Source organism: Vulpes vulpes, chromosome 12 (genome assembly GCF_048418805.1).
Source record: "Vulpes vulpes isolate BD-2025 chromosome 12, VulVul3, whole genome shotgun sequence".
NCBI lineage: Eukaryota > Metazoa > Chordata > Mammalia > Carnivora > Canidae > Vulpes > Vulpes vulpes.
In genome coordinates, this window is record NC_132791.1 from 179109135 (window position 1) to 179128585 (window position 19451).

Here is a 19451-nt window from a genome sequence, read left to right on the forward strand (position 1 = left end):
TTTTATATATATTTTAAAGATTTTTATTTATTTATTCATAGAGATGCAGAGAGAGAGAAAGGCAGAGACACAGATAGAGGGAGAAGCAGGCTTCATGCAGGGAGCCTGACGTGGGACTCGATCCGCGGTCTCCAGGATCACGCCCTGGGCTGCAGGCGGCGCTAAACTGCTGCACCACCAGGGCTGCCCCATAAACCAATAATTTTCTAAACTAAGCCATGCAAAGATAAGTAGTAATATGCTAAGTAGTAATAAGCCAGGCTAGGAGGTAACAGAATTAAGATAGTTCATCTTTTAAAACCTGTCTTAAAAAAAATAAAAAATAAAACCTCAGTGTTTAAAAAATATATATATATTTATATATTACAAATATATATTTATAAATAATTATTTATCATATATATATATGAAACCTCAGTGTTAATGGCCATTGTTATCATGGCTGTTTACTCACGTGTTCTGGTGCTGCTGGATTCCCAGCAAACTGGAGAGCTTTTGTAGCACCATATCTATCAGTGCACTTTCTTTCCGAGTCTATTGAAAGACAGGAGAGAAGTGAGTGAATTAAATTAAAATTGATGCTAATGTTGGAGGGGGAAGGTACCAAAAGAATAAAAAAGTTTTAATAGTAAAGATACTGTTTCTTTTAATGATTTACTGTCAGGCATTGGAGTGTGTCTGCTACTTAATAATTGAGGACCAGCTATTTATAGTAGATTTAGAACATCATGTAGTTAGTCTTGGTAAACTGGGTGTCCTATGAAAATGACTGCCAGAGCTAAAGGGACTATGCTGATACTGTGCATTATGTCAGCAACAATTCAGCTTTTCTAATGATAAAATCATGACAAATTTATATTTCAGTTACTGAGTTACCTACCTTAAGGGACTTTCTTTCTTTCCCAAAGGCCATGAGAATGACTGAAACAAAAAGGTTAATGATCACAAGTACCATCAAGAAGACACTGGTGATGATCAGAAAGGAGCCCAGGATTGGGTCTAAAGCGATAACCTGGGAAGAGACAATAGAATATTTTGATTTTAAATATTGACAGTTTAACTTCTACTTTAAAAATATAAGTTATATGCTAACATTTGGGATATATTCACATAAAATATTTGGTGGAAACTAAGGAGAAAAAAACTTTGAAAATGCTTTTGAGAGGACAGAACTTCATGAATGACAAACTTGATGGGTATAAAAATAATTGACACTTCAGAGCTTTCACAAGAAAGGTAAGTCATAGTGGCACTATAAATGATTCAAAGCCCATATGAATTTTGGCAGTTCTGGAAAATTAAACACAGAAGCTTGAAAGAGCGAAAGCATATTGAAAGAGTAAATATCAGAAATCATAAAAATTCTGCCATACTAAGAACCTCTATAAACACAGGAGCATTCCAATAGAATTAAACAGGTTAACCATAAAAAACTGGCTTTTATTTTAGCTTTGGGGTTTTTTTTTTGGGGGGGGGGGGTTGTATGCTATGTTTAAAAGTATGAGGACTGAGTTTTGCCATTCTTTTTAGCATAGACCATTCTCAAATACAGGGTTACTCTTAGAGTAGTTTCTATAAGTATTTTAATTTACATGTGTAACAAATGATGTTTATTTTCCCATGGTATTGGCTCATTCACTATTGCCACTAGAATACTGTTTAAAAAACAGCAGCAGCCTAACAACTCAGGATGAATGCTTATAATACCACTGGTGGAAATCTTCTGTATGACCAGATATTGCTTAATTATAGATACTTTTAGGTCAACCATATAACTTGTAAAATCTGAGTCTGTGTTGCTAAGACTTGTCCCTATAAGTATACTCCATTTTCCCTTCATATCATATGATTATGATTAGAGCAGAAAAGAGGTTTTTTGTTTTTTTTTTTAAAGTAGAAAAGGTGTTAGCAAAAGCTTATTGTTTTGTTATTTCCTTAAGAGTCTTAGGGAATGAAGTTTTCACCCTTGGAATGAATAAAGTACTAACTGAACCTAAAACCATAAAAGTTCTTTTGTAGATCTTAGGTGAGAACTTTTCACAATAGAAACTATTAAGAAACTGTAAACTTGCCATTTTTATTCCTAACTCTTGAGTTCTATATTGTTCAGAAAGTTAAACTTCATGAATGTCTTTTTTTTTTTAACTTCATGAAAGTCTTAAGAGTTAAACTAATTTAAATAGTTTTTTATGTCCTGATCAAACCTATATATTGGGCGAGGTGCCCAAATCCTCGGGGAGAGAACAGCCTCTCTGAAATGAGCATTTATTATGAACAGAAATATTGCAGCTCTTTTTGGAATTGTATCTCCCTATTTTTCTTAAAAGTCACTTTTTTTTTTTGAGTTTATTCATGAGAGAGACAGAGGCAGAGACACAGGCAGAGGGAGAAGCAGGCTCCATGCAGGGAGCCCGATGTGGGACTCCATCCTGGGACTCCAGGATCACACGCCCCGGGCTGAAGGCAGGTGCTTAACTGCTGAGCCACCTGATGTCCCAAGTCACTTTCATTGTACACTTTAAAGGGCCACTGAGAAAGCAGTGGGACGCCCGGGTGCCTCAGCAGTTGAGCATCTGCCTTTGGCTCAGGGCGTGATCCCAGAGTCTCAGGATCGAGTCCTGTATCAGGCTCCTTGCATGGAGCCTGCTTTCCCTGTCTCTGCCTCTCTCTCTCTCTGCCTGTGTGTGTCTCATGAAAAAATCTTAGAAAAACAAGCAAACAGCAAATAATGTTATTAATCTGGCTAGGTTATAAGAGCATAAATTCAGGCCCGGGGGTCCTGGCAAAAGATTGTCAGGAAATTGGGACTAGGTGCTTGGAAAGGACATATTTCTGAGTAATAGCCACTCAAGTCATATGCATAGATAGCTCCATAACATGGGAAGGCAAAAATATCTACACGCTCCCCCTTTTCTAGTGTGCAGTGGTACAGAAGGGACTGGTTTTATAAGCAAATTCTTCCCTTAGGTATAATAAAACAAATGGAATCATTCCTGCTGGGAAACCAGGATGGTTTTACCTCCTCATGATGAGAGATTCCCATTAGGAGACCAACAACAGTCACTGCGGAGCTGAAGAAAGTTCTGTAGTCAGAAATGCTCCATCCGAACAGCAGGTTAAACTGAAAAGGAGAAAGACTAGTCAGGGTAGAGCACTCTAGAGCTGACTTCAGTTCTTTCTCACCTGGCTTGATAAGGAGCCCAACATAGGACCAAAGGGAATGGAAATCAAAGAAATGCCGTAGTGGCCATTCAAATCTCTATGCTTTAAAAAGAAAAAAATTTCTCATAATTACATAGCATTTTTATATCAATTTATTTGGCCTTCACATCAACCTGTGAGCTAAATTTTAGCAGATGAGACCAATGTCTGCATTAAATCATATTGCTAATTAAGTATGAAGCTACGACTACAAACCAGCTTGCTTACTCCACTGTTCTTTCCAGAACTGTCAACTTGAACTGGTGGTTTTCCCTACAGTGCTTTCTCAGGGAAGGAGTATGATTCCAAGGCCAGAGCATTTAGGAAAAGACAGACACTGGGAATGAGGGCTTACAGCAATGGCATAGCCTGTCAGCAGGATGAGGATGACCAGCAAGAAGCCCACCACCTCGTCCCAGGCTTTGCTGAGTGTTGTACCGATGACCTGCAGCCTGGGGATATGGTGCATCAGGTTCCACAGCCGAACAGTTGCCAACAGAACCAGAAAGCCCATAAGGTGAATGGCTGCTGAGTTTACTTTTATTGCCTCACGGAAGCTGATGAACCTGTACCAAGGAAGGCCGACAGTTAGCAGAAGTGGATGCCATCTGCCGCAGTGCTTCCCCTGCTGACCTGCAGCAGCTCTGTGCGTCCTGTTAGGTCAAACACTGGTTGATGTAAGAACTCCCCTTTCCAGCGTGGCCTCTGGTCCTTGTGGATGTGAGACCATTGGCCAAAGATCATGGATTTGGTTGGGAGACAGCTGAAGAAACCCTGAAATACGACCCCTAGCAGATTACTCAAAATTCATCCTGCAAGTCAAGGGCAGCTTCCTCCACTGCTCTGGTTTGAGTTCAATCCCTCCTCTCCTTCCTCCTTAACCTAATGAGATGTGCAATTATGCTAGTCTGTTTTCCATAACACTTTAATCCTATATTCTCTGGGAGTAATTGATTTAATAGGTTTAACAGTGCTGAAAGCAGAAAGATGATGAATAAACGACGTGAGGAGTGTTAATGTGAGGAACATACTCATAATCTTGTGTTGCAGCAACTAAGTAGGTTACTTGGAAAGACTCCCATAGATGGAGCAAGTTGGCACTTGATCACAATGGTTTCAGTGTCTAAGGCCGAGGCAGTGCCATACAGCAAGATGGACTCCCAACTGTCAACACCATTTAAACTGTACAGACACTGTGTCTCTACATAAGTGATCCTCTGTAAGGCTGACCTGGGACAGTTTCTCATTACACAGATTAGCAGTCCACACTACTAGCCACTGACAAAGTACCATGTGGCAATACTTAGTCTGGGAAATAGATTTCTTCTCCATGGGAAACACCGAGAAGGTACCCAGAGGGGCACCAGGATGTCTCTTATTAACGGATACCCAAATGAATGAACATTCCTACAAAGAAAGCAACCCTCTTTGGATTTAGAAAATGCACTGTTGTGATTTTATTTAAAGGATTTTTTTTTTAATATTTTATTTATTCGTGACAGAGCAGCAGAGACAGGCAGAGGGAGAAGCAGGCTCCATGCAGGGAGCCCGATGTGGGACTCGATCCCAGGACTCCAGGATCACGCCCTGAGCCAAAGGCAGACGCTCAACGCTCAACCGCTGAGCCACCCAGGCGTCCCTATTTAAAGGATTCTTTGGCCAGGGTGCACAGTATAACTAATTCCAGCTCCTTGCTATGTGAAATTTAAATGCATTATCCTTGACAAGCACATACCTATTATAAAGGCAGAAGAGCTTTTCAATGTGATTAGCAATACAGTTTCTTGTTTTCTCAGCTGTGGACATTAGTCCGAGGTCTATGTTTAACTCTGGTATTATACAAATATAGGTCTGTAGAGCAGTGGAGGAGGAAGGGGACTTTGAAAGAATGCTTCTGTGTAACCGTGAAACTTTAAACATTGAAAAGAAATAGCTTGTGCTGCTCAGGCTCCTTACCTGTCACGGTCATAGTGGTACTGTGCCATGTTTTTCTTACACAGAGAAGTAAGCTTCACCTCCAGACCCAGGAGGACAAAGCTAATAAGGATTATGCTCATGTCCAGAATGTTTCTTTTCCTAGTGAAGAACCTCCACCTCTGCTGTTTCAGCCGATGACCCTACACACGGACACCACAGTCACTATTGCTTGCCTTAAAGATTAGCCAGGTCTTTCCCTAATGAAATATTTTAACACCAGCAAAAGATTAAGCTGGGTACTTGTCAAATCTAACTTGGACACAATGGGTTATGGTCTTGGTTCTGCTCTAGAGTCACAAAGAGCTGTGGCTTACAGAAAAGGTGGCTTCCTCTAATACAACTTTCTTGGATATGTTCATTCCTTCATTCAGGTTGCTTAAATTTAAAAAGGTTTCCAAATTAGTTATTGAGCCTGAAGATGTGTTGGCTTAAGATCAATTCGCTTTTGGTGCCATTACCTGTACTTTTGAGTATTTGTTCATATTTTCCATTCTTGCTATTACCTTATATAGGGATAATGCAACTGTACAAAAAATAGTATTCTTTTCTACAGACTTAATTCCTTAACTCTGGGAAACTGGAAGAGCTACTTGGTAGAAAGCCAGTCAGCCTTTAGCTGAATTCAGGCTCTGGAAAGGAACAAAGTCATAGCCATTAATTCTAGTAATAGCTCATTGTGGAGCTCCCTGGATAACATGGGAAACCTTAGAATTTCTTACATCTAACACTTTAAATTCACCTGTATAAAGGCACAATAACAGACTAGTAGGTAGTAGACGACTTGTGAGATGACAGACCAGGCAAAGTCCTTCTTTGCCTGAAAGGAAGTTAAAGTGTCCAACCTCAGCGAGGTGAAGAACGTACCTAACAACAACAAAAAACACCTGTGAGTCAAGAGTCTTCAAAGCTTGTGTCCTCTTCCTTTCAAACTCTGAAATGAGTGCAGCTGTTCCTGGATTATCTTTTTTTTTTTTTTTAAGAGTTTATTTGAGAAAGAGAGCACATGTGTGGGGAAAGAGACTCACGCAGACTCTGCTGAGCATGGAGCCCAACAGGGGGCCCAGTCTCACAAACCTGAGATCATGACCTGAGCCGGACACTTAACCAACTAAGCCACCCATGTGCTCCCCTGGATCACCTATTTCAAATGTTCCTGAATCTCTACATTTCACACGGTATTTCCTCTAGAGCTGTCATGGATATTAACTGAGATCATGCACGCAGTCAGATGCACTGACTAGTTGTAATAGTGTTTGGAAGAGAACTGATGACTACAATATAAAGTGTGGAGAGAATGGAATTTAAAGCTATTTAAAATAGATTTTCAGGGACACCTGGGAGGCTCAGTGGTTGAGCGTCTGCCTTCAGCTCAGGGCGTGATCCCGAAGGCCTGAATCAAGTCCCACATCAGGCTCCATGCAAAGAGCCTGCTTCTCCCTCTGCCTATGGTCTTTGCCCCCCCACCCCGGTATGATGAATAAAATCTTTAAAAAAATAAAATTGATTTTCAGAAATTAGTATGATGAAAGTGCTTTGAGCCACTTCAAATTTAGCTACTTTCTAAGTATAAAGCATTAATACCCCATGAAGACTAAGTATCCTGGGAATAGTCATTTATATAAGGATAGACTAAAAAGCCTCAGATTCCAGCTAGGACAGTGAGATTATTGTTTACAAATTCATGAAAGGTGGGGCACCTGGGTGGCTCGGTTGGTTTAGCGTCTGCCTTGAGCTCAGGTCATGATCTCATGGTCCTGGGATGAACCCTTGTCAGGCTCCCAGCTCAGCGGGGAGTCTGCTTCTCCCTCTCCCTCTGCCCCTACCCTCCCCTGCCACTCCTGCGTTCTCTCTCTCTCTCTCTCAAATAAATAATCTTAAAAAAAAAGTGAATCCTTTAAAAAAAAACATATAAGAACTTGTGAATATAAACTTTCATAAAACCCCAAAATATTAGAATTGTATAAGAGAAAGTACATTTAAGAATAAAATTAATTCCTACTTCATATCGTTAGCTTTTAAGACTGGGATTTTCCCATGTTTACTTTTTAGCCCTATTTATTTTTTTGGTAGTTACCAACAATAAAAAAAACTTATAAAGACCACAGGAAGCCTTCATAAAGCTTCATTCAGAAGGAAGTACAGAGGTCTACGCTGAGTATAACACTGCTGATCAGAAGTAACGCCTGGTGGTAAATGGAAGGCTACTAGTGGCAAGTTCTGGGGACAAGACGGAGAGGAAGCTTGGTTAGGAAAGACTTCCTGTTAAAGGTAGGGGAAGTGAATATACAAGTTTCCCTCTCATCTCATTAAATGCCACTAAAATGATAGTGAAAGGAAAAAAAACCTCAAAGTAAAAGAAGAGGGTAGATGACAGCAACGAAGTGTTGGAAGCTGGAAAACAGAATGACACCGACAGCAGATTCAAGAAAGTTGAAACCAAAGTCAGCTGTGTAGGAAACCCAGAAACAAGCCTGGAAAATTGCCAGCACCATGTACTTCTGAAGGTCAGGTGGGACTGAAAATAGAACTGATTGCAAACCGGAACATAAGCAATTGGATCCCTGATTTCCTCCCTCATCGCTGACAATGAGGTATTTGCTGCCTATCCTGCCTTCCACCACCCTAAAACTAAAGGTTTATTTTCTATTGTTGAGAGAATGTGAAGTCACGGGCACCAGGTATATTTCCAAGGATACTGGGATCCCCTCAAGATAAAATGAGGGAATCCCTGGGTGGCTCAGCGGTTTGGCGCCAGCCTTTGGCCCAGGGCGCGATCCTGGAGACCCGGGATCGAATCCCACGTCGGGCTCCCTGCATGGAGCCTGCTTCTCCCTCTGCCTGTGTCTCTGCCTCTCTCTCTCTCTCTCTATCATAAATAAATAAATAAATAAATCTTAAAAAAATAAAATGCAAGATAAAATGATAAAGGCTGCTTGATACTTCTTGAACAGAATGAGATTTTTACTTCTAGGAGGAGTTTGGAGATGAATCAATGATAGAAACTTGCAAAGGGTAATTATAAATTCTAAGGAAAATGTAGAAGAAAAGAAATTGTAATATATGGTTCATCTTTGAAAAATCATTTATATAATCACAATAATGGAAATATTAAACCATAATTATTACTATGTTGGGAGAATAAGGAAAGCTAAAAGAGTGTGTGTGTGTGTGTAATATGTCGGTATAAGAAAGTTAAATGTTCATCGTAGGAAGAAAGAGATAATATCTAAAACTGAAAATTCATGAAATAGGTAATAAGCATGTTAATTTTTAAATTTCAAAGAACCAGTTAAAATAGCTGGAGCTAACTGTCTCTGGGAATAAGGTAGGGAGGAAGAGAAGATGTCTAGTTTTGGTATTGAACTATTTTACTTTTAAAATTATGTATTATAACTTTAATTAAAATACTGTATTTTATTTTTTTTAAGATTTTATTTATTCGTGAGAAACCCACATAGAGAGAGAGAGAGAGAGAGGCAGAGACACAGGCAGAGGGAGAAGCAGGCCCCACGCAGGGAGCCCGATGTGGGACTCGATCCTGGGTCTCCAGGATCACGCCCTGGGTCTGAAGGCCGCGCTAAACCGCTGAGCCACCCGGGCTGCCCAAAATACTGTATTTTAATGGTATAGAAGAAAGAAACAGCTCCGAAGTACCCAGGTCAGAGGGAGAGGAGAGATGAGACCTTCATACCCATGTTGTTGGACTCCAAAATCAGGGTCACTACGCAGAACAGGTTCACATTAGCATTGAAGACCACAAATTCCACAAAGAGGCTTTTGGTGCAATGGTCAAGCCAGTGGCTCTGTTCAAGATGCTGCAGAACACTGGGAAAATAAAGGGGGACAGGGCCAGCGACTTTCTCCATTTAACCCTGCAAAGGAGAAAAGTGCCCTGGCATTTCCAATATCACAGACCAGTTGCAAAGCTGCATTTCCAAATCTAGTTTACTTATAAAATATTATTACTAATGCTCAAACTTTCACTACTGTAAAATATAAGTTCAGAAGACTATAAAGATGAAGGTTTTCATAATAGCATTCATACTAAGATTAAATGATCAAGAAAACGTATGTGGTGCTAAACATCTAGGATAGGATTATTTTATGTCAACTACCTCTATTACTCTATTTCTACTTCTAAATGTTAAATGCTACTCTTTATTTATAATTTTATTTATGTATTTGAGAGAGAGTGAGCAGGCCAGAGCATGAGTGGTAGGGAGGGACAGAGGGAGAGGGAGAAGCAGACTGAGCAGGGAGCCCGACCTGGTGCTCAATTCCAGGATCCTGGGATCATAACCTGAGGTGAAGGCACATGCTCAACTGAGCCACCCACGTGCCCCTAAATGCTACTTGTTATTAATAGCTATTCAGTTTTGGGAAGTGTGAGGAGTGGAAATGTCATTATTTGGTTGGCATCATTGTTTTTGAGTAAATTCTTGATATAAATTTAAATGAGATAATTTAAGCCCTTTCATATATGACGACAAAGATTCTTATCACATAGACATACAAAACCACTCTAAAGTCTCCAGCAATTTGACTCTGAATTTTGAATTGATTGTGGTTCATGAAGGGCAATGTTTCCTGTTGAATTTGAAGATTACAGTTTGCCTAAACAAGAGATATCTGAATTGAAACTGGTAGGTATTTTCCCAGACGAGAAAAAAAAAATGAGTCTTGGAAAACTACCAAACTAAAACATATCTGTAGTTTGAGGTTGAACAAGGAATTTATTTTTTATTTTTTATTTTTTAAGATTTATGAGAGAGAGAGAGAGAGAGGGAGAGGGAGAGGGAGAGGGGGGCAGAGACACAGGAGGAGGGAGAAGCAGGCTCCTTGTTGGGAGCCCGATGTGAGACTCGATCCCGGGACTCCAGGACCAACGCCCCAGGCCAAAGGCAGGCGCCAAACCGCTGAGCCACCCAGGGATCCCAGAACAAGGAATTTTTAAACTAAAAGATTGCCTTAAAACCCTAAGAAGTGTCTACAAATGTTACAGACAACAGAGTAGCATTATAGCAGCTGTAATTGTCCTAAGAATGGACGAATGGACATATCTTGGTTCCCTTGTCCAGGGCTCAGGCTTGCTCACCTGATTGCAGTACTGGAGCTTCTTCCAAGTTTCACAACATACCCTCCTCCTGAGTAAGTGGCATGTTCCCCTTGGATAGGATAGCCACCCAGTATCTCTTGATTCTGATAATGCCAAATGCTGTCTGATTTTGTGATGTTTGTATCAGGGGGGCCCCAGTTTACTCCATAGTTCTCTGTATCCTCTTGATCTTGGGGAGATAGCTTCACTTGTTCGTGGGGAGACATTCCAGTTGGAAGTAGTACGGCACTGGGAATGCGAATCTGACGAAGCAGAACATTGCCCAAAAGAAAGGAGTTCCCATCAGCAATAAACCCTAACAAAAGAGTACAAGAAACCATTTTTATAAATGTTTCATTAAGTTAGTAACAGAAAATGCACATTAAAAAAAAAATCTTATTTGAGAGAGACAGAGAGAGAGAGCACGCACGCGCACACACACAGCGGGATGGAGGGAGGAAGGGAGAGGCAGAGGGAGAAGCAGACTCCCTGCTGACCAGGGAGCCCAATGCAGGGCTTGATCCCAGGACCCTGAGATCATGACCAAAGGCAAAGGCAGAGACTTAACTGACTGAGCCACCCAGGTGCCCCCAAAATGCACATTTCACCACTATTTTAAAAAACATAATTGGAATTTCTAGCTAATGCAACCAGGTAAGAAAAAAGAATAAGAGGTATAAAAATAAGGAAGTGAAATGATCATAATTTGTAAGTGATAAATAGATGATCTAGAAATCATGAGAATCAACTGAAAGGCATCAGCAAGATGGTGAAATAGGAGGTGCCCTTGCTTGTATCTCCTCTCAGCAACAATAATTTGGCAGCCAGCTGCAGATGAAAGTGGCTTGTGGGAGCCATGGGGTCCAAAGGTAGGTAGGGAACGGTGAAACTCCAGTGGAGCCCAAGACCAGCAAACCATTCTGGGAAGGCAGGTCCATGCCCAGATGGCTGACTCACCCACTGTGGTCCTGACAACAGACCAAGAAACAGCTCTGTCCCCCTGTGGACTTGGCCACAACACCTTTAGGTCTTGGTCCTGCCACCAGCACCATATGCCAAGGAACCCAGGAGTCACTCCTGCCAGTGTTTCAGGTAACAGGTCTGCAGTCCTTAGTCCTAACTGAGTGCCAATCCCTCTCAGACACAGTCCAAGGGTCCCTAGAGGCAAGCTCACCAAACTCAATCTGTCTAAAGATCCTGAAACGGCCCTCAGCTGGACGTGGCTGCAGTACATGAGCAGACCTGCTAGTCCGGAGACCTGCTGGGAGACACACCTGTCAGTGCTCCTGGAGACAAGCCTACCAACCTTGTCTGACTTCAGATCCTGAAACTTCCCTCTAACCTGGCTCCAGGCTATCCCAGCCATGGTCAGGGAGCAGTCCTGCCCACCAGGAGACCTGATGGGGACACATTCATATATCCCTTCAGAACCAGGTCTGTAGACATTAGCCCTGGCTGTGGATCCAGAAGAGGCCTGGGACTCAGTTCAGTCCCTCTCAGCCACAGTCAAGGGCCCATCCTGCCTGCCCAGGGGCTCACCCAGTGACCTCGAAGGAACCCTCCAGAAATCTGGTGGGAACCACACTCATTCTTGTACCTGGTAATAGGCCTGCTCTGCTCCAACCCTTGTCCCATGCCAGCCCTTCTGGACATGGTTCTGTAGTCAGGCCTGTCCACCCAGAGACCAGAGCGGATCCATACCCACCTGAGCCCCTGGTGAAAGGCCGGGAGGGCGGGAGGGCTGGGATAGGAGGGAGGGACTGGATGTTGCGGGGGGCGGGAGCCTTCCCCTGTAAGCTCTGGAAGGGGTCTGGAATTGTAAGTGGGATAGGACTTATCCTATCAGATTTATGTTTGAAAACAATACGATGGGGAGGATGGAATGAAGAGGGTCACGAGCAGAGACAAGGTTGTCCAAATGAGAGGTGGGAAATGGTACCTTCCTCTAGTTTTGACCTGCATTTCTCAAGACTGCTCTTGCAAAGCCTGTCATCTACTCTAAAGCTCTGGGTATTGTCTGAAAACACCAACACTCACCGGGCTGTTGGGGACGTGAGTAGACTCTTCTGCAGTGCTCATGGGAGTGTTAATCGGTACATTAAGGAAAAGTCTGGCAGTAGCTTTTTAAATTAAGAATGTATGCACATTTTAGCACATTCAAGGTATTCATCTTGCAGATATTATTTGCCTGCTCTCTCTCTCTCTAAAATAAATCTTTGAGAAAAAAATAGGGGCGCCTAGGTGCTCATGCTCTCATTCTCTCTCAAATAAATGAACAAAATCTATAGAAAAAAATAACATTAAAAAAATTGAAAGTAAAGATTTGTTAGTAGTTGAAGAGATAAATCACATTAGGGGCAATTGGTACTGCTTTCACCTCAGGTCTCCTTCATTATATTCCTTTATCTGCAGATTGCTGTTGTTCTTCCTCAGCCTGTCTGGGTAACTCATGGACGCTCTGTGGTTCCGCTAGCCAGAGCCCCAATCGCCCCAGTTAAAGATAATGATGGACACTTATCCAGTGTATACTATGGGTCAGACATTGTTCTAAGATCTACGGAGTTTTTAATCTTCACGTCAATCCTATGGGGCAGATCCTAACATTATCCTCATCATATGGATGGGGAAACAGAGGCACAACAGATTGTAATTTACCCAAGAACACACAGCTAATAGGTAGAGCACCAGGATCTGAGCCTCATCAATCTGACTTCCAAGTCTGTGTCTTTGGACACTATACTGCAGAGCCAAAGACTCTAAGAGGAGGATCATTCCTATCATGATGACACTAGCCTTAGCCACCCAGGGTTCGATTCACTTTTTATTTGGTCAGTACTTTATTCAGCACAGAGTTACAGATCGCACATATGATGTGCCCTGAACCTAGAACCGTCACCATCCAAAACTGAACTAGAAAGAATCAACACGCAGGGCATCTAGGTGGCTCAGTCTGACTCTTGATTTTGGCTCACGTCATGATCTCAGGGTTGTGTGAGATTGAGCCCGTCATCTGAGCCCTGCTGGGCTCAGTGCTCAGTGCAGAATCTGCTGGAGATTCTTTCCTTCTCCCTCTGCCCCTCCCTGCACGGGGGCGCTCTCACTCCCTAAAGTATCTTAAAAAAAAAAAAGAATCAATGTACAATGCATAGGAGTTGCCATCTGTAAAAACTCTTCTAAATGCACTAAAACCAGCTTTATTAAGATAAGTCTTTTAGGTTTCTTTCCCTAGAAACATAGGAGATGCTCTAGATCCCAAAAGGAAGCCATCAATCCTGAGATAAATGAACACAACAGTTTCCAGAATACAGCTTACTTAAGATCTAAAGTTACGGGATCCCTGGGTGGCGCAGCGGTTTGGCGCCTGCCTTTGGCCCAGGGCGTGATCCTGGAGACCCGGGATCGAATCCCACGTCAGGCTCCTGGTGCATGGAGCCTGCTTCTCCCTCTGCCTGTGTCTCTGCCTCTCTCTCTCTCTGTGACTATCATAAATAAATAAAAATTAAAAAAAAAAAAGATTTAAAGTTACGACAAAGTGGGCAGCCCGGGTGGGTCAGCAGTTTAGTGCCGCCTTCAGCCCAGGGCGTGACCCTGGAGACCTGGAATCGAGTCCCACATCGGGCTCCCTCCAAGGAGCCTGCTTCTCCCTCTGCCTGTGTCTCTGACTCTTTCTCTTTCTGCATGTCTCTCATGAATAAGTAAATAAAATCTTTAAAATAAAAATAAAGTTACGACAATTGGTAACTGGTAGAAAACACTGAACACGAAGCATCCAAGAAGTGGGTTATGTGTCCATACCTCTGTAATCCCCATAAAGGCTAGGAAGGAGGGTGTGATTGGCCCACGAGTAAAAATGCTTCAGAAGTCTGATCTCTGAGAAACGGCGGGAAAAGCTCTTCCGGAGAGCTTGATGGAGGTAAAACCTATTGGAATTCTGTGCTGAGTAGACTGTGGTCATCAACAAGATAAGGAAGAGGACTTGTACTAGGATAGGAGGGCAAAAATAAATCACAGTTGAGTGGTTAGCTTCGAAATTCTCTACACCTTCTCCCTCATGATTCCTAAGCCTTGGCAATTCCATATGGTTCAACCTAACAACTGTAAACAGATGAGCCAGTGTATCTAGCACGTAGTGGTACCTACAAATATCTACAAATATTGACATATTTCTTCCCAGAATTATTCTGCCACTATTCAGAAATTTTACCTGAAATAAGATACACAAAACCCACATAAAAATGGTTGTATTTTACTTTTTAAAACTAAATGCACCCCTGCCCCCAACCTTTCTCTCTCTCTAGCTATCTATGGAGTGTGTTCACGAGAAAGGGAAGGCAGATTAAAAACAGAATTGGCCTTTTTTGGTCCAGGAAATTTGATAATCCAAACACTCACTGGATGTGCTGAACCAGTTCCCCTGCACTTATAGGAGAGCCAGTTTTGAAAGCATATTCATTTCCCCCTCCAGCCTGTGAAGCACACAGAGCAATCTGTGTTATTAATTTCTGTTTGTGGAGGAAAGGACTCATTCAAGCTCATGTGGACATCTCACAACTCCCAAGTTCCCATTTACCACACCGCCTTAGAGTGCCTATTTTTTCAAGGTGAGTACTTTCAAATAGCTTTTCACTGTCCTCTATTTTCTTTTTCTTTTCTTTTCTTTTTTTTTTTTTTTTTGTCCTCTATTTTCATTTTCTTCTCACACCCTCGTGGCTGGGAAACATGCTGCAGGGTTGACACATTACTGGTTGCTCTCCATACCCAAAATATCTCCTGTCAGCTTGAAGAGTTTCTTCTCTTTCATGGTTCTTTCTGGGCGCTTAACTGGACTGTTGGCAGCTGGAGCTACATAGATGGGGTTATTCTTATCTCTTGAGCCAGGTAATGGTGAGCATTTTGCTGTCAAAAACGTAAATGTAGGCCAAAAAGTAGTTATATTTCATTAAGCAGTTATTCATCAACAATTGGTGAAACTCTGTGAGTACCTCCTGCTAAATGCTGAAAAAAAAGAATAAAGCTATCTTCATGGCACTTCTCAAACTATCATGAAGGATTTAAAAAAAATTGCAGTCCACTGGGGATTGATTTTTTTTCTTTTTGATATTTATGTCTCTGAGAGAGAGACAGACAGAGAGGTATGGGGGCAGAGGGAGAGGGAGAGAGAATCTTTTTTTTTTTTTTAATTTTTATTTATTTATGATAGTCACAGAGAGAAAGAGAGGCAGAGATATAGGCAGAGGGAGAAGTAGGCTCCATGCACCGGGAGCCTGATGTGGGATTCGATCCTGGGTCTCCAGGATCGCCTGGGCCAAAGGCAGGCGCCAAACCGCTGCACCACCCAGGGATCCCAGGGAGAGAGAATCTTAAGCAGGTTCCACCCTGCGCTCAGAGCTCATCACTGGGTTCCATCCCTGAGCTGAAACAAAGAGTTGGTCCCTCAACTGATTGTGCCACTAACCCAGCCCTGGGTGCTGATACTTTTATAAAATATATTAAAAATTAATAATTGGAAAAATGAAGTAAAATAGGAGTATGTAAAATCTAAATGCCATTTTGAAAATTAGACACAATATGTCTAAAACTGGTCTGTTCAATTGCTATAAAACTTTCTACATGTGTACTCTCAATTTCTGTATTTATCTTGGATGAGAAACAAACAGTTCTTTTTTTTTTTTTTTTAAGATTTATTTATTTATTTATGATAGACATAGAGAGAGAGAGAGGCAGAGACACAGGCAGAGGGAGAAGCAGGCTCCATGCCGGGAGCCTGATGTGGGACTCAATCCCGGGACTCCAGGATCGTGCCCTGGGCCAAAGGCAGGCGCTAAACCGCTGAGCCACCCAGGGATCCCTGAAACAAACAGTTCCAATCAGCAAACCACGTGGTGGGAGTACTATTCTATAGCAGTGTTTTTCAAATTTCAGTGGGCACAGGAATCACAGGGAATTTTGCTCAAATTTAGATTCTGAGGGGAGACCCAAGATTACACACTTCTGAAAATTCCAGGAGATGCCAATGATGCTGGTCTGCAGACCACCCTGTGAGAAGTATCCAGAGACATGTGAATCAAGATGGAGAGAAAGAAGGAATTAGAAGAGGACATAAAACTTACCAGCAAGTATGTGCCTAGTGCTTGGGGAATCACCAACGAGAAAATAAACCTCCTAAGGAAGTCAGAGAAGGTATCAGGGTGAAACTTGACATTTGGGGATCCCTGGGTGGCGCAGCGGTTTAGCGCTTGCCTTTGGCCCAGGGCGCCATCCTGGAGACCCGGGATCGAATCCCACGTCGGGCTCCCGGTGCATGGAGCCTGCTTCTCCCTCTGCCTGTGTCTCTGCCCCTCTCTCTCTCTCTGTGACTATCATAAATTTAAAAAAAAAAAAAAAAAAAAAAGAAACTTGACATTTGTTTTGAAGGATGAGTCAGATACAATTCTCCAAATGAACATGAAAAAAAAAAAAAACTCTTAGGCAGAGGGAATAGCAATTCAAGAGCACAGATAAATGAAAGGAGAACTAGGAAGGCAGTTGGAAATCAGATTAATTTTTATAAATCTTGTAAGTAATTACTTACCCCTTAGTAATGTGTTTACCACCAAGCTTAAGAAATAGCTATCGCATGGGGTGTCCAGCTGGCTCAGTTGAAAGAGCACGTGACTCTTGATCTTCGGGTTGTTTGAGGCCCATGTTGGGTATAGAGATTACTTAAATAAAAATTCAGGGCACCTGGGTGGTTTAGTCAGTTAAGCATCCCACCCTTGATTTCAGCTTAAGTCGTGATCTCAGGGTTGTGAGATCGAGCCCAGCATTGGGCTCCATGCTGGGCCTGGAGCCTGCCTAAGACTCTCGTCCCCTCTCCCATTGCTCATGCTCACTCTCTCATAAATAAATAAATAGATAGATAGATAGATAGATAGATAGATAGATAGATAGATAGATAGATAGATAAATAAATAAATAAATGTAATTGCCACTTATAAAGTCTGATAGTGTTCATCTGGGATGGTATCCCTTCCTTTCCTTCAGAGAGCTAATCTAATCCTGAATTTAAGTTTATAATTTTCATGCATTTCTTCATTAAAAAAATATATACACACATGTGTGTATATACATATATGTATATATATATATATACTTGTATTGTGTCCCATAATTAAAGAATTGTGTTAGTTTTTTAGCTAATCATTGTGTTTGTGAGGTTCACCTGCACGATAGACGTAGCTTATTTAAAGGACAGTTTCCCTCAGGCTTAGTGACTGAATGTGAGAAATAGGAATTTAGAATTACTCTGACCTTTTTAGAGAGTGGGGATGTTCTTCTTGGAAAGGAGGAAATATATAGGCATCTGGATGGTGCAGTTAGGGTTAAGCGTTTGACTCTTGGTTTAGGCTCCGGTGATGATCTCAGGGTCTGGAGATCTGGCCCCATGTTAGGCTCTGTGCTTGGCACAGCATCTCCTTTGGATTCTCTCTCCCTCTCCATCTGCCCTCTTGCTCTCTCTCTCTCTCTCTCTTAAATAAATAAACAAACTTTTTTAAAGCATGAGAAAATATAGTCAAGAAGGGGTTTGCAGGGCAGGCCATCCTGATTGGAGAACATCTGATTTGAGACAATATGAAGGTATCCGATACAGGTGGTGAGTGGTTGGAAACAGCCCCCGGGCCTCAAGAGTGAGAGAGATTCGGGAGGAGATGTAGGACACAGACGCAGAGTAAAGCACTGAGAGATCATGAGAGGACCCTGGAGAAAGGCGTGAGTGTCGGTGAGGCACTGGTTTGTCTCAGGCAGTGGATGGAGGAGGAACAGCCAGCTATTGAGAGGCAAGACTCCGGTACAGAAAAATGAGTCAGTGACATGGCTGGATGTCCACTGTTCCGATATTTTTTCTTTGCAAAACCAGATGCTGGTAGTTAGAGAACTATTGGAATTACCCACGAGTGCCAAGATCCTCCTCGTCTGTTGTTCCTTCTCTTTGGTAAGCCACGGCATCCTGCTCAGCATCAGGGAATTGAACAAAGCAAGGAAGATCGCCTAGACAGGAAGACCATAGGAGAAGGTGACACCGTTACACAAAGGTGAAGGTATAATTCATGCATTTCCATTATTTGGCTCTTTACTACCATGGAAAACTGAAAATTAGGGAGTTTCACAATAATTTTTGCATAACCAGGGACCTGGTTAATACAATGTTTATATTTCTGCCTGCAGTCCTTAAACTGCTTGGCTAGGAAAGCTTAAACTATTGAATGATTTGTGATGATCCTTGAAAGTTACTTAAGAACACCTGTCTTTGCATGATCTCAGATGAGCCGGACGGAGAAGCTACACTTTTTTTATAAAAGATTTTATTTATTTATTGATGAGAGACACAGAGAGAGAGAGGCAGAGAAAAAAGTTAGAGATTTTAAGAAAATCTTAACATTTGGAATATAAACTATCACTTTTAATATATCCAGACTAGCTTTCACATCACTACATTTTTTAAAAAGATTTTATTTATTCATGAGACACACAGAGGGAGAGGGAGAGATATAGGCAGAGGGAGAAGCAGGCTCCCTGTGGGGAGCCTGATGCAGGACTTGATCCCAGGACCCTGGGATCACAACCTGAGCTGAAGGCAGATGCTCAACCACTGAGCCACCCAGCTGCCCCCATCATTAAATTTTCTTTAATATTTTTAATGGTTCCCTGGCATTCCATTATATGGCTATGGCTATCTCATAAGTAAAGCAGTGTCCTATTTTGGGGCATTAAGTTGTCGCCAATTTTTAAAAATAAAGTACTCAGAATTTTCTCAGGATAGGTCTTTAGAATTGAAGCTTATTTACTAAAGGGATGCAGAATTTGAAGGCTTTTCCTCTGTTAGCACAAGATTTTTCCTCAACCAGCAGTGAATGCCCATTATCTCTGGTATCACCCTGTATTATCATGTTTTTACCACTTTCATTTATTTTTTAAAGTTTTATTTATTTATTTTAAAAGATTTTATTTATTTACTCATGAGACACAGAGAGAGAGGCAGAGATACAGGCAGAGGGAGAAGCAGGCTCCATGCAGGAAGCCTGATGTGGAACTCGATCCGGGACTCTGGGATCATGCACTGAGCCAAAGGCAGACACTTAATCACTGAGCCACCCAGGGGTCTCTAAAGTTTTATTTATTTAAGCAATCGCTACACCCC

General features: G+C 41.9%; 1 protein-coding gene across 6 annotated transcripts in view; it reads right to left on the reverse strand.

Moving 5' to 3' along the window:
- Positions 1–19451, reverse strand: part of PKD1L3 (polycystin 1 like 3, transient receptor potential channel interacting) — a 69166-nt gene that overhangs the window by 6098 nt on the left and 43617 nt on the right. For 4 of the 6 annotated variants that reach the window (XM_072731587.1, XM_072731588.1, XM_072731586.1 and 1 more), the window contains 9 exons: positions 18202–18301; positions 10274–10589; positions 8870–9003; positions 5918–6042; positions 5158–5318; positions 3557–3767; positions 3020–3121; positions 881–1012; positions 455–534 (listed from right to left, as the gene is read on the reverse strand). In XM_072731587.1, coding sequence (XP_072587688.1) covers positions 455–534; positions 881–1012; positions 3020–3121; positions 3557–3767; positions 5158–5318; positions 5918–6042; positions 8870–9003; positions 10274–10589; positions 18202–18301 — 1361 coding nt within the window. Of the gene's footprint in view, positions 1–454; positions 535–880; positions 1013–3019; positions 3122–3556; positions 3768–5157; positions 5319–5917; positions 6043–8869; positions 9004–10273; positions 10590–14068; positions 14255–15031; positions 15170–18201; positions 18302–19451 lie in introns of all 6 variants that reach the window. The other 2 variants (XM_026011610.2, XM_072731584.1) reach the window with 1 other exon arrangement.